Source organism: Saimiri boliviensis, chromosome 11, assembly GCF_048565385.1.
Source record: "Saimiri boliviensis isolate mSaiBol1 chromosome 11, mSaiBol1.pri, whole genome shotgun sequence".
NCBI classification, from domain to species: Eukaryota; Metazoa; Chordata; class Mammalia; order Primates; family Cebidae; genus Saimiri; species Saimiri boliviensis.
In genome coordinates, this window is record NC_133459.1 from 39,371,674 (window position 1) to 39,392,166 (window position 20,493).

At 50.4% G+C, this 20,493-nt stretch overlaps 1 protein-coding gene across 2 annotated transcripts in view; it reads right to left on the reverse strand.

The window, feature by feature from the left end:
- Positions 1-20,493, reverse strand: part of RIMS3 (regulating synaptic membrane exocytosis 3) — a 39,042-nt gene that overhangs the window by 9,360 nt on the left and 9,189 nt on the right. Inside the window, exons 2-3 of one of the 2 annotated variants that reach the window (XM_010347531.3) lie at positions 11,271-11,450; positions 5,643-5,890 (exon numbers count right to left, since the gene is read on the reverse strand). In XM_010347531.3, coding sequence (XP_010345833.1) covers positions 5,643-5,859 — 217 coding nt within the window. In that variant the 5' untranslated portion in view covers positions 5,860-5,890; positions 11,271-11,450. The remainder of the gene's footprint in view (positions 1-5,642; positions 5,891-11,270; positions 11,451-20,493) is intronic. The other variant, XM_039473542.2, reaches the window with a different exon arrangement.

A 20,493-nucleotide genomic window follows, 5' to 3' on the forward strand; every position in this document is an offset into this window, starting at 1 on the left:
GACCCCCAACCCCAAGCACAGAGAGGGAACAAGGTCAGATTATGAATGAGGCTTTTCTGAGAGTCCTGCCGAAGTCACTCTCTTGATGTCGGGGGTTGACCCGGAGGATGAGCAGGGCTCTGACTGGAGGCAGGGGCATGGCTGAGCTGACCTCAGAGCTGGTCTGCAGCCTGACACCTGGCCCTGCTCAGGGCATTGATGCTGACAGAGCAGACTAGAGAGATGGCTGCAGGCAGAGTCATGATGGCGCCACTGGGCAGAGCCACAGATCCGCAGCTGGGTCTCTCGCCTTACCCTCATCAGGCTCCCCTGACTCGTACCTTCCCCCTTGATTTCAGCCCTTGCCCCAAAGGTTAAGTGTGCCTCCTCCCACTGTCTTCTGGAAAGTTTATCTTCTCTGGGATTCTCAGACTGACTTTCCTTCTTCCAGGCACCCTTGCAGACCCCATCACACCCAGACCCCACAACTCACCTCTGATACCTCTACAGGCTCTACAGGAAAGCCCCCATGGGAAGCCTGGCCATTCTCAAACAAACCCGCCTTCTCTAGGCAGGGCTGAACATGGAGAGGATGTGTATGGGGAGCTGGCCATTAGGGAAACAAGACAGAGAGGGACTGTTGGGTTGACCCGAATTGCCTTTGGCTTTGAGAAAAGGTCTGCAGAAGAACTCCCAAAGCTGGCCTGTGAGATCTCACCCCTGTGTCTCTGTGCCTCCTATTCAGAGGCACTCGACCCCCATATCCCAGCCTCCCGCTCAGCCGAGCAGGGAACATGGGGTGCTTTCCCTCACCCAGCAGCACACCATCCTGCCTGGGTTTCCATGGCAACCTCCTCAGCATTGCAGTGTGGTCCCTCTAGACACCCTCTCCTCCTGGGTGGGCGGATGGGGGAGATGGGCTGAGGGCTTGCAGGGACTTCCCCCGCTGAAGCTTGGCTGCTGGATGAGCTTGATGGGGAGGAAAGTGGCCCTCAGACAGAAACTGCACCAAAAGAATCACTTGCTGTCACTGGTTAGCGGCCAAGCGAATTAAGGTGGAGTTTCCCACAGGGAGGGGGAGAGCCCAGGGCAGGACAGGCAGCACAGCCCCTGAAAGCTTTGGGGAGCAGGGAGCTGGTTACTTTGGCAGTTCTCTTCCTCTGCACCCAGTGTGGGCTGGGGAGGGGATGTTCAAGACCCCAGCCTGGGAAAAGGGAGACTTTATTCCTCCTGCTCCATCTGTTTATCTTTCATAAAGTTCCCACTGGAGAAGGACAGGCTGAGAGGGCTAGGATCACTAGTGGGTGTGAGGGTGGGCAGCAGGACAGGCTGAGAACAGGGTACAGGGTGAGGAGGAATGTCTTCTCTGAAACCATCCCAGCTTCTGGAATACTAGAATAGCACATTCAGGAATCCATGACATCATTAACATGTCTGTCTCTCTCATACACACATACATACACACACACACACACACACATACACACACAGAGTCGCATTAGCTCATACATATTTTTTTCACACAGAGAGGCATAAGCACACATGTGTGAGTTGGAACAATCACATATATGAATGTAGTAATCTCATACACAAGCCTACATGCATTTATATATCACAGTCACACAGTCACAAATGGTCCTACCAGGTCTTGGTCACATGTACACATGATGTACTCTGCCACCTTCAGTCAAGTCATGGACACATGACATTCACATGTAACACTTAAAACTGAACCCTCCCGTTCAATCACATATGTTGATGAAAACCCACAAATGGTGTCTGACCTACCTCACACACAAAGGCCTAGGTAATAGTGCTGGTGTGAGGGTCCTCTCCCTGTCCCTGGCTCCTAACTCTATGTCTTCTCTAACCCAGTTAGGAGATGGATGGGTCTGTGGCTGGGCGGGGGGTCCCTTGCCTCCATATCTCTGCCCCACAACACACAGCCTGAGGCTCACTTCCTCAAGACCTCAACCCTCCTCTTTTGGAGTTTGGGGAAGCTTTGGACCATTTGGGAGCAAATTTGCCTTCTTAGATTAAGACTTGTCCAAACCCAGTGTGAGACCCTGAGTCGAGGAGTCACAGAATCCTGAAATGTTAGATACTTTGGCTACCCCTTCCCCCACATTTCACAGCTGGGGAGCTTGAGGTCCAGGTGCTGAGAGAGCTGGGACTAGATCAGCCCCACATACTCCCAGTCTGCTGTCATGCTCTTCTCACTCTCTCCGCAATCTCCCATCTAGTTGAGAGGTGATTCAGTAGAGATTAAGTTCCATGACTTCAGAGGGAGAAGAAAGCTCCTGCAATCTCAGAGATGATCCCCACTGGCTTCATACATGTCCAGTCTCAACCCCTGTTGATCTGAGGAATAACTATATAATCTCTCTCTCCCTAGAGAAACAAGCCAAGTTGCTTGCAATAATTCTATGGGCTCCAGAGACCAAAAACTCCAGGAACCATCCCATCTGTCCCACCACAAACAATGGAGGGGCAGTCACAGCCTGTACCACCACTCCCTATGGCATCTTCTGGAATGGTCTTGAACTCTTTCTCTACGCTGACCCAGATCTCAGAGTCCAGAAGGTGTAAGCTGCTGTCCCTGGTACTGAAAAATACTAGCTCCGTTTGCACAGGGGCTGGGACAGCCCAGGATGGTCGTCTGTAGACCCAACCAGTTGCCAGACCAGAACCCACCTGTTTCCTGGGCCCAAAGCTGTGACTCCACCCTCCTCACTGCTCCCACAACTTAGTGAATATTAGATCCAGAAGGAAACTGAGAGAGAGCATTTTAGCTCCATTTTACAAAAGAGGAAACTGAGGCCCAGTGGGAAAGTAAATTTCCAGAGGTCCCATGGTGAGTTACAGAGCTGGGACTAGCCCTCTAAAATGAGTTTTTGTAAGTCTGCTCTAGGGCAACATGAGGAATAAACTGGAAGAGGCAGGCAGGAGGCAGAACGAGAGAGGAGGCTGGTGCAATCGTCCAGGCTAGACATTATGGATCCTGCACTAGGGCAGAGGCTTTGAAACAAAGAAGGATGGTCAGGGCTCTAGCCAATTCACAGTACAGACACACTAGGAGGACGGAGGCCCTGTGAAAGGCAGATCTGAGCCCAGAAGACCGAATCCAGGAGAGGAATTCTTCCCCCTTTCACACAGCCTACCCTGCAGGGAATGAAGCCATCCCATCTGTCGGGAATGGGGGCAACCTTCTAGGGTCTTTCCCAGAACAGTTTCCAGAGCCAATGCCAGAGTCTTTCCTCTGGCACCAGACACTCCAACCCATGGGGAGGGTCTGAGCTGGGACACTGGTATCCTCATTTTTTGCATGGGGGCAAAAAATGGAGAAGGAATTCTAGATCGAGAGGAGTGTGCTACAGGGAAGGAGCAGAGGTGTGGAGGCTGAGAACTCACTTCTCTTTTGGCTTTATGGTACGACAGCAGAAAATAATAATAGCATCAACACTTTGCTGAGTGCCTACACTATATGCCAGGGATGAAGCTGGGTGCTTTTGCATACTCTATCTCATTTAATCTCCTGGACAAGTATGCAAGGCATGTATCATTGTCCTTATTCTACAAACAAGGCAGTAGGCTCAGAGAGGTGAAGTAACTTGCCTTAGTCACCCGGCTAGTAAATGACAGGGGGTGGCTCTGAATGTGAGGTCATTCTCCAGGAACATGCTTTCTCCCCAGGCTCTGGATGCCTCATCAATAAAATAAGTATGGCGCACTAGATGATCTCAAGGGACTCTCCCCACTCTGACATTCAGCAATTAGCTGATGCACAGGGACCTTCAGTTAGAAGGGCATCTGGGCAGTTCCTCTAGCTCCAGTCCTTCAGCCATGCCCTTGCATACCAAGGAGACAGAGATTCAGAAGCCCCATCATCATTCATCTCTTCTCAAGATGAAAGGTCTTCCTGGTATCTGCTCCAATTCCTGCCTGCAGCCTGTAAAGTCAAGGCAGATCACTGGAAGTTTCTCCCAGTGACTCAGGCCCCTATCCTGGCCTTGAAACACTAACTCTCCAAATCACTTTGGGCATGAAGAAGGCTTTGGGTCTGAAGCTGAATCAGCTGGATTCCTGGGCTTGGTCCCTTGAAGCCAGACTCCTGGGGTCCAACACCTCTACAACCTCCCAATCGTAATCTCACTCCTTGGTTCTGTCCCAGCCCCCTCCTTGTCCCAGCCCAACTGCTACATCCCCAAATCCCCATCTCTCTAGTACCAGGCCTAAACTGCATATTCACAGAGGCCACGCCCACTCTAGGGCTCTGATAACCTCAAACCCCTTCCCCATCTATAATAGCTTTCCCCCGCCAGAAACCACATCACAGCTTGATTGCTGGAAAAGACCAGCCAATGTGGTCCTGTCAAGGGCTTTGTAAAAATCTATTTTAAGGCCTGGAAAAGTCCCCCACCCCCAGCCCCAACTGGGAGCCTTGATGAGCATTCTCCCTGGATCCTCCGGAGCCCCCGCCCCCTCACCATCCCATCCAGCTGCCTATTTGAACGTTTCTGGGGAAGTTGTTACTCTGAACAAAATAAGCAGGAAGAGATTTTAAAACAAAACCAGCTGGTGTCTGGGCTGATGCCACAAAGTGAAGAGGTCTTGGTGGGTAGAGCTGGCTCCTCTGTGATGTGGGGTCTAGGTATGTCACCAGGTGGTCACCCACCAGGCTGAACATAACTGAGATTCTGCAGCTAGGTGTCAGAAAAAGGATACTGAATTGATGAGGATGGAGCTGTTAAGGTGTGTGTGAATGTGGCTTTGTGATGTACACTTGCACACATGTGTGACATGTTTCCGTGATCTGGGTCATGCATCTGTAATCAGAGGGCCGTGACTGTGTGGTTTGCATGACTGGTTTTATTTGTGACCATGCACAGTGTGAATTACTCTATTGTGCTTCCCTGGAAATGTGGGCAGCTTACCAGAGCAACTGAGCGCTCTATTTATGTAACTGTACAAGTTGCATATCTTTGTGTGCATCTCCCTTGTGCTTTGTTAACATATACATGGGACTAGAGAACTGCCTGTGCCTGGCTATTTGCATTTAGGAGACTGGGAGATTACAGGTGAGACTGAATCTTTTTTTGTTTTTTAAGCCAGGGGTCTCGCTATGTTGCCCAGGCTGGTCTCAAACTCCTGGGCTCAAGTGACCCTCCCTCTTCTGCCTTCCAAAGTGCTGGGATTATACGTGTGAGTCCTGCACCCGGCACCTGAGACTAAATCTTGAGGCTGTATGTGTCTGTAAAATTGTGGTGTTGCTTACTCAGTGCCAGGAACATAAGGCTGTTTAATAAATAATGACCGGTTAATGTCTAAGTCTGTGTGCAGAGGCAGTAGAGTGTAAAGGTTAAAAGCATCAACTAGGAAGCCCAACTGCTAGAGTCTGAATCCAGGCTCCACCACCTACTAGCTGTGTAGTTTGGAACATCTGACCTCCCTTCTCTGTGCTTTGGTGCCTGCCTCATAGAGCTCCATGGAGATTTAATCAGTCCATACACATACTGGACCTAGACCAGCACCTGGTGTATGGGAAGGGCCACAGTGTAAGTGTTCGTGGGCATGAAAGTGCAGACCCATCAGGGCAGTCCCTGCTACTCTGTCTTTGCAAAGTATCCCTCTCCCCTACCCCACCGTGTCCCATGCCCCCTCACCAGGCTGCGGAAGCTGGAGTGTGCTCTTGCTCCACTGAGTCAGGCCCACGATGGCCACCATCTTGGCACCCAGGCTGCTCCGCCGCTTCTTGGCGGTGGTGGTCCCAGTCCCGCCCCCAGCTTGCTGGGATCCGCAGATTTCACCACTTATGCTGGAGCTCCGCACCACATTCCTGGAGGCCCCAGATGAGGCAGGACCTGGCTCCCCGTTAAACATGGTCCCTGGGGCGGCAGGGCCTCGGGCAGCTCTGAAGGTGGGCAGGAAACAAAAGGATCCCACGTCAGACCTGGATGATTCTATAGCAGCCCCACCACTTCCTAGCTGCATGACCCTGGGCTAGTCACTTGACCTCTCTGAGGCTGTGAGGTTTAAATGCACAAACAAATGTCAAGGGCATGCACAGGGTCTGGATCAATAAAAGGGACTACCCCTATTAGCACATGGCTATGTAGAACCTCACAGGTGACCTGGTTTGACAAAGAGGACTGAGGCTGTGGAGTCACATGGCCTGGGCTTGAATTCCAAAGGCCTCTACACACTAGCTGTGTGACCTTGTGACCAAACCTCTGGGGTTTTCAGTGAACACCTCGGCAAGATGTGAAATAAAAGCACTTAGCTCATAGGATTGTTTTAAGGACCAAATTAAATAATGCATATGAAGTGCCTGTCAGGCTTAGAGTAAATATTCAGTAAGTATTAGTGGTTATTATTTTCATAGAAAATAATAAGAACAGGGAGAACAGAACTGGCTGCAGCCTGTGCAGACTCTGGTGGGGTCCTTCCGTGTGAAGGGGATAGTGCAGAAAAGCTCAAAGCAGCAAGAAAATCACCCCTTACTGCACTCCTAAGAGGCATTTTAGCCTATTCCCTTCCAGCCACCCTTCCATGCATTTTTTAAAATAACTGAACTCATACTGCAAATGTCATTTTATATCCTGGTATTTTTTCATTTAACATTATATCATGGCCAGGTGAGGTGGCTCATGCCTGTAATCCCAGCACTTTGGGAGGCCAAGGCAAGTAGATCACCTGAGGTTGGGAGTTTGAGACCAGCCTGATCAACATGGTGAAACCCCTTATCTACTGAAAATACAAAAATTAGCTGGGCATGATGGTGCATGCCTCTAATCCCAACTACTCAGGAGGCTGAGGCAGGAAAGTTGCTTGAACCCAGGAAGCAGTGGTTGCAGTGAGCAGAGATTGCGCCATTGCACTCCAGCCTGGGTGACAGAGTAAGACTCCATCTCAAAAACAAAACAAAACAAAACCAAAAGATAAAACAAACAAACAAACAAAAAATTATATCATAAGCATTTCCCAATGTCATTAACACTAGGTATGCTACCATGATATTCCATTGTATAGAAGCAGCATAACTGACTTAAGTATTTCAATACAGCTACCTCTTAGATCAGGCTCGAGTTTCTCTCCTCTTTCTCTCTTTCCTCTCTTTTATTTTTATTTATTTATTTTTTGAGATGGAGTCTCACTCTGTCACCCAGGCTGAAGTGTAGTGGCGCAATCTCGGCTCACTGCAACCTTCACCTCTTGGGTTCAAGCAATTCTCCTGCCTCAGCCTCCAGAATAGCTGGGATTACAGGCGCATGCTACCATGCCCAGCTAATTTTTGTATTTTTAGTAAGAGATGGGGTTTCAACATGTTGGCCAGGCTGGTCTCGAACTCCTGACCTCAGGTGATCTGCCTGCCTCAGCCTGCCAAAGTGCTGGGATTACAGATGTGAGCTACTGTACCCGGCTTCTTTCCTCTCCTTTAAATAACCATAGCAATAAACATCTTTCTCTCTCTCTCTCTTTTTTTTTTTTTTTTTTTTTTTTTTTGAGATGGAGTCTCGCTCTGTCACCCAGGCTATAGTGGAGGGACACAATCTCCACTCGCTGCAATGTCTGCCACCCAGGTTCAAGCGAATCTTGTACCTCAGCCTCCCAAGTAGCTGGAATTATAGGTGTGCACCATGCCCAGCTATTTTTTTTTTTTTTAATTTTTAGTAGAGATGGGGTCTTACCATGTTGGCCAGGCTGGTCTCAAACTCCTAATCTCAAGTGATCCACCCACCTTGGCCACCCAAAGTGCTGGGATTACAGGCGTGAGCCACCATGTCCGGCCTAAACATCTTTCTACATGGATTTTGTCTGCTTATTTCTTTAGGATTGTTTCCTCGGAATGGAATGACTGGGTCAGGGGATACAGAAACTGCTAGGAGCATCCCCAGAATCCATTCCCTCTTTCTGCTTTTTGACAGAGGGCTGATTCGTCCAGGTACCACATACCCCTTGTTTTAGAGGCAGATCTGTGAATGGCATTCGCCTTGGCAACTCTTATTTGTCCAAGTGGGAAAGATTTGGATTTCACGCTTATAAGAGAGGTGGGGGGCTCTCTCTCTTTCTCCCTCTGTTCTTCTCTTTCCTACCCCTTAAGTGGGCTCAGCCCTAAGCCAAAGCCAGTGCTGCTGTCAACAGACAGCACTCAGACAGAAAGTACCTCAGGCCATACCTAGGGTCTGCCCTGCACTGGTCTTCCAATTATGTGAGGCAATACATTTTCCATTGCTTACACCACTTTGAATCAGAGTTCTCTGTCACCTCCAAAAGCATCCGACCTTACACCAGGGTCATAAATGTCGTTTGGATTCTTGGAATCTATTGTCAAATTCCTTTTTAAAATATAGACATTTACTCTCCCTATTAGCTGCATTCAACAAATATTTAAGCCCCTAAAATTCCCAGGCCCGTGATGAGTCCCAAAGATACAGCAGTGAGCCAGGCCAACTTGGTCCTGCCCTCCCAAAGCCTCTAGTCCAGGAGGGAGACAGACAGTAAATAACTAATTCTATAATTAAATATTTAATGATGGTTACACTAAGTGCTAGGGAAGAGGACAGAGGGTCCTGAGAATCACTCTGAGGGAGGGGCTGCAGGCGTCTGTTGCTGTGTTTGGAACAGAGGTGGGATCTCCAGCTGTTGGCTTCCACAGTTTATCTGCAGTCGGTCTCCTCTGCATAGGCAGAACCCAAGAAGGCCGGCGACTCCAGCATGGCCTGCACCTAGCACCCTCCTGGCTCTGTACTACCCCACGGTGGTTTTCCTGGGGCAGCTGACCATCCCAGGGTTCAGGGCACTTTGCTTGATCCTCTGCCCTCAGGCCTAGTATGCTGAAGGAGTCCACCTTCTCAAAAGGACACAGAAAGGGGAGACAGAACGGGTGAAAGGGGAAAGGCACCATTCTCGCGGATAAGGAAGACAGTCCCCAGACAGCTGAGAACAGTCACCTGGTCACCTGGTCAGCATATCTCCTGCCAGCCTGGCAAAGTGCGGCTGACAGCAGGGATGAGTTAAAGCCTCATTTTGCCTTCTTTGTGGCTGCCTGGACTGGTCTCATTCACATCGTGACGTGTGCAGAGTCCTGGATTGTATTTCCCCATCCCCATCAACCCTGCAGCTAATGGAAAGTCCTCCTGGACTGGGGCCTATGATGATCTCTTCTTTTGAGTTTCCAATTCTAGTGCCAGTTTGTGTGTTTTTTGGGGTATCTACATGGTCTTTTGGTGGAAGGTCGGAGAAGGCTTATCTGATACTGTGACTCTGCCATGGTGCAGGTCTAATTTACTCCTTACAGTATTTCTGGGAGGTGTGTGGTTATCTCTGTACTGTAGATGAGAAAACTGAGTCTCAGAGCAATAAAGGACTTGTCTGTCCAACCCAGCTAAGAAGAGGCAAGACCTGGACTTGACCCCAGGTCTCCTGTTTCCAAAAAGAGAGAATGCTTAGCAGCCCCTGACCCTTCAACCAAAAATGTAGGTCCGGCCCTTAAGCTCAGACTCTGTCCTGGGTCTCTGGGCCCTTTGAGAAAACTGCAAGGAAAGTGACTGTAAGGCAGTAGAAAACCCAACCGGACCATAGCTGGAGAAGCAGAGCTTCCCTAGCACAGCCTCCAGGACCAAGAGAGCACCAGCCCTGCGGGTGAAACAGGAAGGGGTAAGGGACAAAATTCCTGACCCTGCCAACCCAGGGGCTCATGTTTCCTCATGAATAATAAATGGAATTGACAAGCATTTGGTTTGGCGTCAAGGTCACCGCACTATTCAGAGCTGTTTTCTCATCTTTAACCATCTAGGGATCAACCAGGGGGGCTGGAGAACTGAAAGATGTTTGGGAGGGCCCAGCCTGCAGGTCACTCCCCAAAGGAGGCAGGAGGAGCCAGACCCAAAGCACTGGGCCCAAGGCCCTAGGACTGACCCTGTGGGCCAGAAGTCCTGGTAGGGCAGGTTAGGAGGATTAGGAATTAGGATGTGGGATTCGAATGTGAACAGATTCCTTATGTAAAGTCCTCTGAGCCTCGGTTGTCTCATCTGGATGTAAAATGAAGGGGTCAGATTAAGTAATCTCTAAAAGTCCTTTTGACTGGGAGAGTTGAGTCTATGAACGCACATTGCAGTGAAGGGCTCCGAATTAGAGATCTAGTTTCTTCTCTGGCAGCCAGTCTAGCTCAGGAGGGACATGCCAGGGTTCTAGTCAAGGCACCTAAAAGGAGGGACATCCACTGCAGAGCAACCCCTGAGCCATCAGACCACAATGATGGAAAAGGGAAGGTGGGGAGACTGAGGCAGAGTGGTGAGGAGGGCAGGACACAGAACATACCATGTCACATGTTGGTGATTCCAAATGATCGCTAAATGAACTATACTCCTCCCATGCAAGTCACTTCACCAATTCCCCTGCTTCTGAGCAGAGCAGACTGTCCCTTTCTCAGCCCAGGTCATGGCACCTCAAGGAAGAAAACTGTCCTATGATCTCAGTGAGTGACAGAGACCTCACTCTGAGGTTCTTCCTGCTGACTCCCAGCTATTACTACAGCAGCAGAGAAACTTCAGTTATCCTCCAGGGACACAGCTGCTGCCCCTACTCCTGCCAAAACTCTATGCCAGAAGAAACCTTCCCCACTCCCCAGGAATAAGCTTTGTGTTTTCTTTTTAGCCCTTGGATGCTTGGCCTCTACCCTGGGGTCTCAGTATTCTAAAAGGGTCCTCCAAACCCTCTTCCAAATCCTGACAACAGCAGGTCTCAGGGCCCTGCCAGGCTAGCCTGGGCCCCTCAGTCCCCTTAACCGCATGCCTAACCAGATGAGAATTTTTTGAGAGTTCAAGGCCACCCAAAAGCTCAAGATGAACCTAGCCACCCACCTTTCCAACAGTAAAGACCAAGGAATGCATCACAGGGTGACGGAGTGTTAGGCTGGAAGGGACTGCAAAAAATAACTGAGGCTCCCACCACCCTCCCCATCCTCTACTCACAGTGGACATCATTAACCTCTCTCTTTCCCATCAAGGTCAGACTTAGCCTCAGAGTCCCTCTCAACACACGGCTCCAGCACCAGCTGAGGAGAAACAGCTGATGAGCTAAAACTGACTTGTTGTCTGTATTGTAGACTGAGCCTTTCATTTTGCATAACAGGTAGTCAAGGCCCAGAATGGGGAAAAGACACACCAGGGTAACACAAAAAATTGATAGCAGAATCAGAGCTCCAACCCTAAGTACCTTAACTATCAGGTCTCACATCACCTATCACGTGCTCCCTCCCCATCCTTCACCTGGAAGAAAACCCAACTCACCAAACTGATGAATGTGAGCCTGGCGTTCCGCATCACAGGGGGCTGTGCCCCTCCCAACAGCACACCCCTATGGCATTTGCACAAGACTTCAATTGACTTCTGCCAGAACACCAATTTTCAAGAAATGAGGTGAAGGCAATCAGGGCAGGCTCCCAGGAGGAAGTGATGTGATAAAAAGGTCTGAAAGGGAAGAGGGGAGCTTAGAGGAAGGGCTAGGTGAGACATTTGCCCTTAAGGGCTTCTGGTAGGTTGTGTCATAAAAAGACAGACTTTGAAGAAGCTGTGTGACCTTGAGCAAATCATTTAAACTCTTCAGTTCTCCACTTCCTCTTCTGTAACATTGTCAGAACTCCTGGGTTCCCTAATGTTCCTTTAGGCACTTGGATGCCAAGATGCTGAAGACCCACAACTTAAAGATTTTTAACACAGGAGAGACTCATCCGGGACCAACTGCTAAGGAGCTCTAGACCCTATCCTTCCTTCCTCAACCTCCCTCTGATTAAATGGGGTCTTTGTTCCTCCCCAGACACTCTATGACATGCCCAGCAGCTGGGGAACACACTCCTGGCTCCACCCCCAGCTATGTGATCCTGAGCAGGTCCCTCAGCTTCTCTGAACCATTCCCTCCATTCCCTCCTCTACAAAATGAGTCTAATCGCCACCTGGGCCCTCCCCAACTCTCCCGGCTAGACTGGGGGTCAGATGAGATAAAGAGGAGCAGAAAGGCAGGGTGAATGAAACACATGCTCTGGAGGCAGACAGACAGGTGCAAAACCTAGATCTGCCACTTACTTACAAGCTGTATGACACAGGGCTTCCTTAACAAATCCCCTGAGCCTAACGCTCCTCATCTCAAAAGTGGGGACGATAACGTCTGCTTTAGGATTCTTACATAAAATATTACAAAACAAGAATTGGGACATGCTAAATGATCATCGGTTGGGCAGTTACATTATTATTACTAATAAGATTCCTTTATAAATTGTAAAGAATTGTCCAGGTGTTAGTTCTTATTGGTCTGGAGTCCACGTCAAGTGCAACCATATCAGAGGAAGGCCCAGAGACTAAGAGAATTGCCTCCCACTGCAGCCCTGAGTGCTCCAGAAGTCTGGGGTCAGGGTCCTGCACTTTTCAGTTGAGATGAGAGGTGACCCATGAAGCTGTGCCAGTATCTCAGCTCCTGACCCCTGCTGGATGCTGGGTCTGGCATCTGAGATCCCTGGCCCAAACCTCATCCAGCACCAGGATGGCCCACCACATCTCCTGTGCCAATCTGTGCCCTTGTCAGAGGCTAGTGCCTGCAGTCACAGAAAGGGTGGAGGGGCTCCTGCAGCTCTAGCCTTTCCTGTCCCCACTCAGGGAGTGGTGGGCATGGGGATGGGTTGGTAGGTAGCTGTGGTGGGGAAGGCAGTCTGTGCCAAGGAAGCACACCCAGCCAACATGGGCAGCACACAGAGACCGCTCCTCTCCTAGTTGTGCAGACCTTCATCTCTCCCAAGCAGGGCTGGCATACACTGTGCACACACACACATGCACACACACAATGGCATACACTGTGCACACACACACACATGCACACACACACACACACGCAGCAAGAGAAGAGACATGGGCACACAATTCCAAATGTATGATCACAAAGACCTGCATCAATAATACTTAAAGACACAATCACATGTACACACAGATACACACACACACCTCCACTAAGACACTTATACACAGAGACACACAGAAGCAACCACAATGACAGCCATAGGTATTCACAGACTCACATGTGTACACACCTGCACACACCCACACACACTCCCCCCATTTGGTCCCTGCCCAGTCCAGAAAGGCAGGAAGAGCCCCATGGCTCTGTGGGCAGGGAAGTAGGAAGTGTCTTAGCCTGAGCCATGGGCTCCCTTGGCTAAGGCACATACCCGACCTCTGAGCAGGTGTGTGTGAGCTTGAACCCACATGCACGCTCATAGACACCACAGCCCCCAATCTCACTCGCCTGGCCCCCATCCCCACCAGACTGGACAAAGGAGCTCATTGATGAGGTTTGCAGTGAGGAAAGGAGAAGGCTGGCAGGGAGCAGCTGCTGTCACCATGGCTACCAGGCTGACCCACTTCTCCTCCACCCAGCCTGGCCCACCCAGCCCAGGCAAGGCAGAGACAGGCAGCTTTGGGCAGGGTAGGCCCTCTCCCATCACACACAGGAAAGGAGTGGCCCTCTAAGGGCGTGGTAAGGGATGGGTTGAGCACCCCAGAGAGGCTGGATACTGTGTAGGAAAGCAATACAGGCTCCAGAAATTCCTTGAGGGGAGTAGGGTGCTGAAGGCACGGTCCCTGCAAGACCTAGAAGACTGAGCCCCTGATGTCCCCCCTGGGGCCTCAGGATGCCATATGGGCCCTAGATACATTCTCAGTCACAGTCCTCATGGCAGTGCAGGGGATGGGTGGTCAGATTCAAACCCAAATTCTAAGGACTCAGAACACACAAGGGTAAGGCAGACCCAGGGCTGAGTAAGCCCTGTCTCCCATTCAGAACCAGATTCCTGAAGTACCTGCTATGGGCTGCTGCGGTCACAGACATGCCTCCTTCCCAGGACAGGGTCGCTATGGGCCTTCACTCAGCTGGGGGCTCCTGAGGACAGGGATGTGTGCCCTTCCTCAGAACCAGGGACTTAGAAGAACACAGCCTGAGTCAGTTTTGGGAGGAGCTAGCCTACAGAACAGAATGAATCTCTCCTGCTTGACAACCTCTCATAGCCTCCCATTTCCTGCAGGACAAAGGAGAAGACCCTCGCCAAGGCCCATAGCCCATGTGACCTGGGGACTGTCTTCCTCTCCAGTCTCCCAGCCCTTCCCATGCCTCTTGCCCCTACTCTGTATTCCAGCCACATTTACTTCTTTTCAGTCCTTCAAAGTACCACCTTGGGCCAGGTGTGGTGGCTCATGCCTGTAATCCCAGCCCTTTGGGAGGCCAAGGCAGGTGAATAGCTTAAGCCCAGTAATTTGAGACCAGCCTGAGCAACATAGCAAAACCTGGTCTCTACAAAAAATACAAAAATTAGCCTGATGTGGTGGCACATGCCTGTAGTCCCACTTACTCAAGAGACTGAGGTGGGAGGATGGCTTGAACCCAGGAGGCAGAAGTTGCAGTGAGCCGAGATGGGAACACTGCCCTCCAGCCTGGGTAACAGAGCCAGATCCTGTCAAAAAACAAAAAACAAAAAACAAAAAACAAAACAAAACAAAAACGCCAGGCGTGTTGGCTCATGTCTGTAATCCCAGCACTTTGGGAGGCCAAGACGGGCAGATCACAAGGTCAAGAGATCGAGACCATCTTGGCTAACATGGTGAAACCCCATCTCTACTTTAAAAAATACAAAAAATTAGCTGGGCATGGTGGCACATGCCTGTAGTCCCAGCTAATTGGGAGGCTGAGTCAGGAGAATTGCTTGAACCCAGGAGGCGGAGGTTGCAGCAGTGAGCTGAGATTGTGTCACTGCATTCTAGCCTGGGTGACAGAGACTCTGTCTCAAAAAAAAAAAAAAAAAAAAAAAAAAAAAAGGAGCCACTTTGTCTCCTGTCTGCCTGATACGCTCTTCTCTGCCCACACCCCCATGATCTGGTGACCCCATACCTGTCTGTCCTGCCACCTTTGCCTGGCCAAACCCTACTCTTGGCTCAATCCAAGTTTAAAGGTAATTTCCTAGGAAAGTCTTCCCAGATGAGGTTAGTCCCCATAACTCCCTCTGTCCTGTTACTGTCTGTTATGAGTTGAATTGTGTCCCCCAGCAAAATGTTGAGGCTCAAACCCCAGTCCCTCGGAATGTGACTTGGTTTGGAAACACAGTCGTTGCAGATGTGACAAGTTAAGATGAGGTCATGCTGGAGAAGGGCGGGTCCCTCATCCAATATAACCACTGTCCTTATAGGCAGGTGGCCACGTGAAGACAGACATGGAGAGAGTGCCATGTGCCGATGGAGGCAGAAATGGGAGTGACGCGTCAACGCGCCAAGGAACGCCAAGGATTGCCACCTGTCACCAGAAGCCAGGGGAGAGGCACGGAACAGATTTTCCCTCACAGAACACAGAAGGAAGCAACTGTGCCAACACCTGATTTTAGACTTGTAGCCTTCAGAACCGAGAGAGCCTACATTTCTGTTGTTTTAAGTCATCCTGTTTGTGGCACTTTGTTGCAGCTTGCCTAGGAAATGAACACACTGCTGTTCCTAACTTGTTCCGAGCTTGTCTCCCACACCCCGCCCCCTGGCTGTGAGCTGTTTAAAAATAGGAACCCTGTCGTCTTCTTCACCCTGAATCCCTAGTACCTGGCACAGGTCTGGCATATAGCAGGGCTCAGTAAATATTTGTAGAATGAATGAACAGCAACCTAAAACATTAAATTAACAGTATTTATAGCATTGTGAGTCATTTTTATTTTCTCCATGTGACATATTGTGTTTTCCTGTTACTACTTTAGAAACTGTATTAATGTTATAATAAATAAAAAACCAAAACCACATATTTTTCCTTTCAAAACATACATTAAAGTAACAGGCATTTCCACCAATGTGTGTTTTGTGGAGGGAAAAGTTCTTCTATCCGCTTGATAACTGCTTTTTATTGATTAATTGATTCCTCCTCATGTCACTAGAGTGCTTTCCAGAGTCAGATTCATAGAGCATGAGCTCTGGGGCCTTGCAGGGTATAGATTATGGGTGGGAAGGAGCCAGCCAGAGTACACATTCTTCTCAGCCATCTCCACCATTCACCCCCTCCCTTGGCTTGTAAGATCTGGCTAGATGTGGTACCTGTCTCCTTACAGTGGCTGTGAAACTTGGCACTGGAGAATACCACTACTCCTGGCCAAAGGTGACTCCCCCAAACAGAAGCAAGATCATGTCCTCAGTGACCACACCATTCAGTGCTTCTCAGATCAAAATGTGCAGGTGAAACACCTGGGGAGCTTGCTTTGATCCATGGGTCACAGGTGGAGCCTGATATTCTGCATTTCTAAGAAACTTCCAAGGGATGCCCATGCTGCTGGTCCATGGACCACCTAAGGCACTGAGAGATGAAGAGACATTGCTCTGGTTGTTCTGCAGAAAGAGTGAACACTTCAGGGAGGGGGAAACCAGAGAAGGCACCATTCCAGTAGTTGCACCTCAAAAGATAGGTGAGGTTTGGAAAGGCAAAGGTGGTTCTAAAGGAAAGAGGTGGCAACTACTGGGAAGGCCCAGGGAGAAAACGTTGTGTTCAGAGGCTGGTGAATAGAACAGTGCAGTTGGAGAGGAGGTAGGTACAACTGTGGAACAGAGGGCTGGAAAGAGGCTGGGAGCAGCCAGTGCAGGGCTCCAAATGTGGGGCTAAGAAGCTTGGCTTTCATCCTGTAGGAGTGAAATCTGACATGATTTAGATGTAATGCTTTACAGAGATCAATCTGACACTGAGTGCAGAATCAGAAAGAACCTGACAGCAGGAAGAGCAGCCAGGAGTCTGTTACCTCCATGGTGGAAGAAGGGCTGCACTGCTTCAGAAAGTGAGGTGCAAAGAGGAAACGTGACCAGGAGTCATGGGTGGGGTTAGGGGATTGTCTAGAGTGAGTGAGGGGGCAAAGTAGGGAAGAGGGAAAAATGAAATCCAAGGTGATTTACAGGAAGGATGGTGAGAGGTGCCATGAGCAAAGCTTGAGGTCCTAGAGAAAAAAGCCTGGCTTAAGGAGAAGATGAAGCCCCATTTTAGTCATGATGGGGCTGAGATAATGCTGCAATTCCCACATTCAGGTGTTGGCCAGGTAAGCCTATTCACTAGCACTCGAGAGAGCAAGGTGAGTGGGCAGGATTTGAGTGTATTCTCCAAAGAAAAAAATGGGGTGTGGAAGGAAGGAGAATGCCCAGAAAAGAGCACAGAGTGAGGAAGGATTGAGAGGTAATACTCACAGTTAGAGGTAGGACGAAGAGGGAATCAACTGAAGGAGGGAGAGTCCATGGTGAAAAGTAGGGGAGGAACTCACAGAAGATGCTGTGAGTATACAGATAGCCAAGCTGGAAGCCCTAAAACACCCTGATACTGAAACCAAAAAGGAGCCTTTCCAGCTCAGGATGCAGGAGGGAGGCACCGTGACTCCTTCCCTAAGGCACAGGGGAAGCCCAGGCCTGAAAGGAGCACAGCTGGAATGGAAAGCAGAATTTGGACTGAAAGAAAAGGGGGCTGGATGCACTGGGGAGGGTTTGGGGTGCAGTAGGAGCCCAGGGCTCTGAAGCACTTACTCCAGCTCAGTCCTAGCACAGGAAGGACAATTTCCACACATGCCACCACACACACAAACACACACACTTACATGCCCACATGGCTGGAGAACTCCCAGGGCAGAGCAGAGGCGACTGGGAAAAGGTCTTTGGATCAAAGCTTTATTACAGGTGAGCACATAATATATCACCCACCTGGGACCCTTGTGAGGATGAGCAGGGACAATATTCACAATCATACCTGGACCACAGGTGAAAATGAGGACTGTGCCAGGCAAACCCAGCCATATGGTCACCCTAGCTGGTGGATACTGGATCCCAATAAGATACACATTTGGTTCCCCTGTTCTCCCTTCCTAGATGGAGTGGAGGACAGCAGAAGAGACAGGCAGGCTCATCCTGAGAGGCAGGGGCCCCCCTTAGGGTGTTGGTGGATGGAACAAACTCTCCCCCACCCAGGCCCACTCTCGCCTGAGCACCAACGCCCTCGCCGGGGGAGACGCGGCAGCACCACGGACAGCGGCCGGCAGCCCGCCTTCCCCCGCCTCCCTGTCCTCCTCCCCTCCACTCCCGCCCCCCCCCCGCACCGCCCATGAGACCCAATCAATATTTCATGGGGGGAAGGGGCTCCAGTTACCAGCCCCGCGCCAAGCCGGAAGGCGCCGCCCGCGCCTGCTGCCCACCCTGGGGACCCTCCTCAGAAACCTAGCACAGCCTCGGCCCCAGCCCAGACAGACACTGCCCAAAGATGTGCACGCATTCCCTGCAATCCCTCCATCCCCCGGACCATTTCATGGCACAAAGACCCGCGCACACGCCATACACCTTCGGTCGGCGGATCAGACGCACCACAGAGCAAGACGCACATTGTACAAAGACGATGACGTACACAAAACAACAGGCACACACCACACCCAGCAGGCAATCCACCTAGACAGGCACTCAGACACCGAGCACACATATGCACATCAAAACACACCTTGTGCATCAGACTCACATGGCATGGAGATGCAGCTACTACAGACTCATACTCATCACACAGACCCATGACACACCTTGCCACACACACAAACTCACACGCTGCACAAAAACTCCCTCACAGAGAACCGCAGACATATCGCATGAAGAAACATTCACCACAGACACACACACACAGTGCACATACAAAATGCCCTCAGAGACCCTCAGACATATCTGTGAGCTACAGAGCTACATTAGCCAGGGATACACACACACACACACACACACACACTCTCTCTCTCTCTCTCTCTCTCTCTCTCTCTCTGTCTCTCTCTCTCTCGCGCGCGCGCGCGCTCTCTCTCTCTCTCTCTCTCTCACATATGTACACAAACACATTATGCCCTCACAGAGACCCCTCAAACATTCATCATGGATACACAAGCACACATCCCACACTTTACCCAGGCCCTCCATCCTCCTGGTGCCCCGGCCACCCTTCCCACTGTGAACATGGGACTAGGGAGGGGACAGACAGGACTTCATTCCCTCCTTCCCATCTGCCTTCTCTACTTTGGCCCTGTTCGTGGGCCCTGAGGATGAATCCACTGTGTCCTCTGAGGCCCCCTGGGATCTGCTGTGAGTTCCCAGGGACAGGCAGTTGGCACAAAGTGGTGGGCAAAGCGGGAAATAGGAGAAGAGGGACCTATGAGACTCCAAAGCCTCCTGCTTCACTGTCCCTGAGCCCCAAGTTCTGGGACATGAAGCCCCACGGGCAGCTTTGCCCTTACCTGTGGCTCCCAAAGCCTCACTGCTCTCTAGGCCTCCCTGAGGCCTGTGTTACACATGGTAAGCAGGAGAACTATGGGGTATGCAGTCTCTACTCCCCAGAGGAGGTCTCAGGTCCTGGCCTCAGAGATGAGGTAGCATCCTACCACATCCAGACACCCCATCTCCAAGAGCCCCCATCCCAAGCAGGTTGTGAAAACGATGGCACAAATTCTTCTGCCCACCCTGGGGACCCTGTCAACAGGGAAATCATGGCAGGATCCTCCAAAAGAAACCCAAGCCAGGGTTCAAAGTGAGCAGAGGAGAGCAGGCCAGTACAGCAGGGGGAGACCTCTAGATTTGTCTGGCAGGTGGAAGGGATCTTCAAAATTATCTAGGCCAACTGTGCATATTTCTGACATCCCCATACTATTTCCCAATTTTGCATTAAGTGCATAATACTGTGTGCCACCTCACTGATTTTTGCCAAATCTACAGGCTCCTACTCTGGGTGCAGTAGCTCACGCCTGTAATCCCAGCACTTTGGGAGTCGGAGGTGGGTGGATCATAAGGCCAGGAGATCGAGACCATCCTGGCCAACGTGGTGAAACCCCATCTCTACTAAAAATACAAAAATTAGCCAGGCATGATGGTGTGCACCTGTAATCCCAGCTACTGGAGAGGCTGAGGCAGGAGAATCACTTGAACCCAGAAGTCAGAGGTTGCAGAGAGCTGAGATCATGCCACTGCACTCCAGCCCAGTGACAGAGCTAGACTTTGTCTTAAAAAAAAAAAAAACAAAAACCTACAGATTCCTGTATTGTTTGTTACTTATTTTCTTTTTCTTTTTTGAGATGGAGTCTCACTCTGTCACCCAGCCTGGAGTGCAGTGGCAAGATCTTGGCTCACTGCAACCTCCACCTCCTGGGATCAAGCGATTTTTTTGCCTCAGCCTCCTGAGTAACTGACACTACAGGCACATGCCACCATGCCCGGCTAATTTTCGTATTTTTTGTAGAGATGGGGTTTCACCATATTGGTCAGGCTGCTCTTCAACTCCTGACCTTGTGATCCTCCTGTCTCGGCCTTCCAAAGTGGTAGGGTTACAGGTATGAACCACCACGCCTGGCACTTATTTTCTTTAAATTGACACTTTGGCCAGGGACAATGGTGGCTCACACCTATAGTCCCAGCTATTCGAGAGGCTGAGGTAGGAGGATCACTTGAGTCCAGGAGGTCAAGGCTGCGG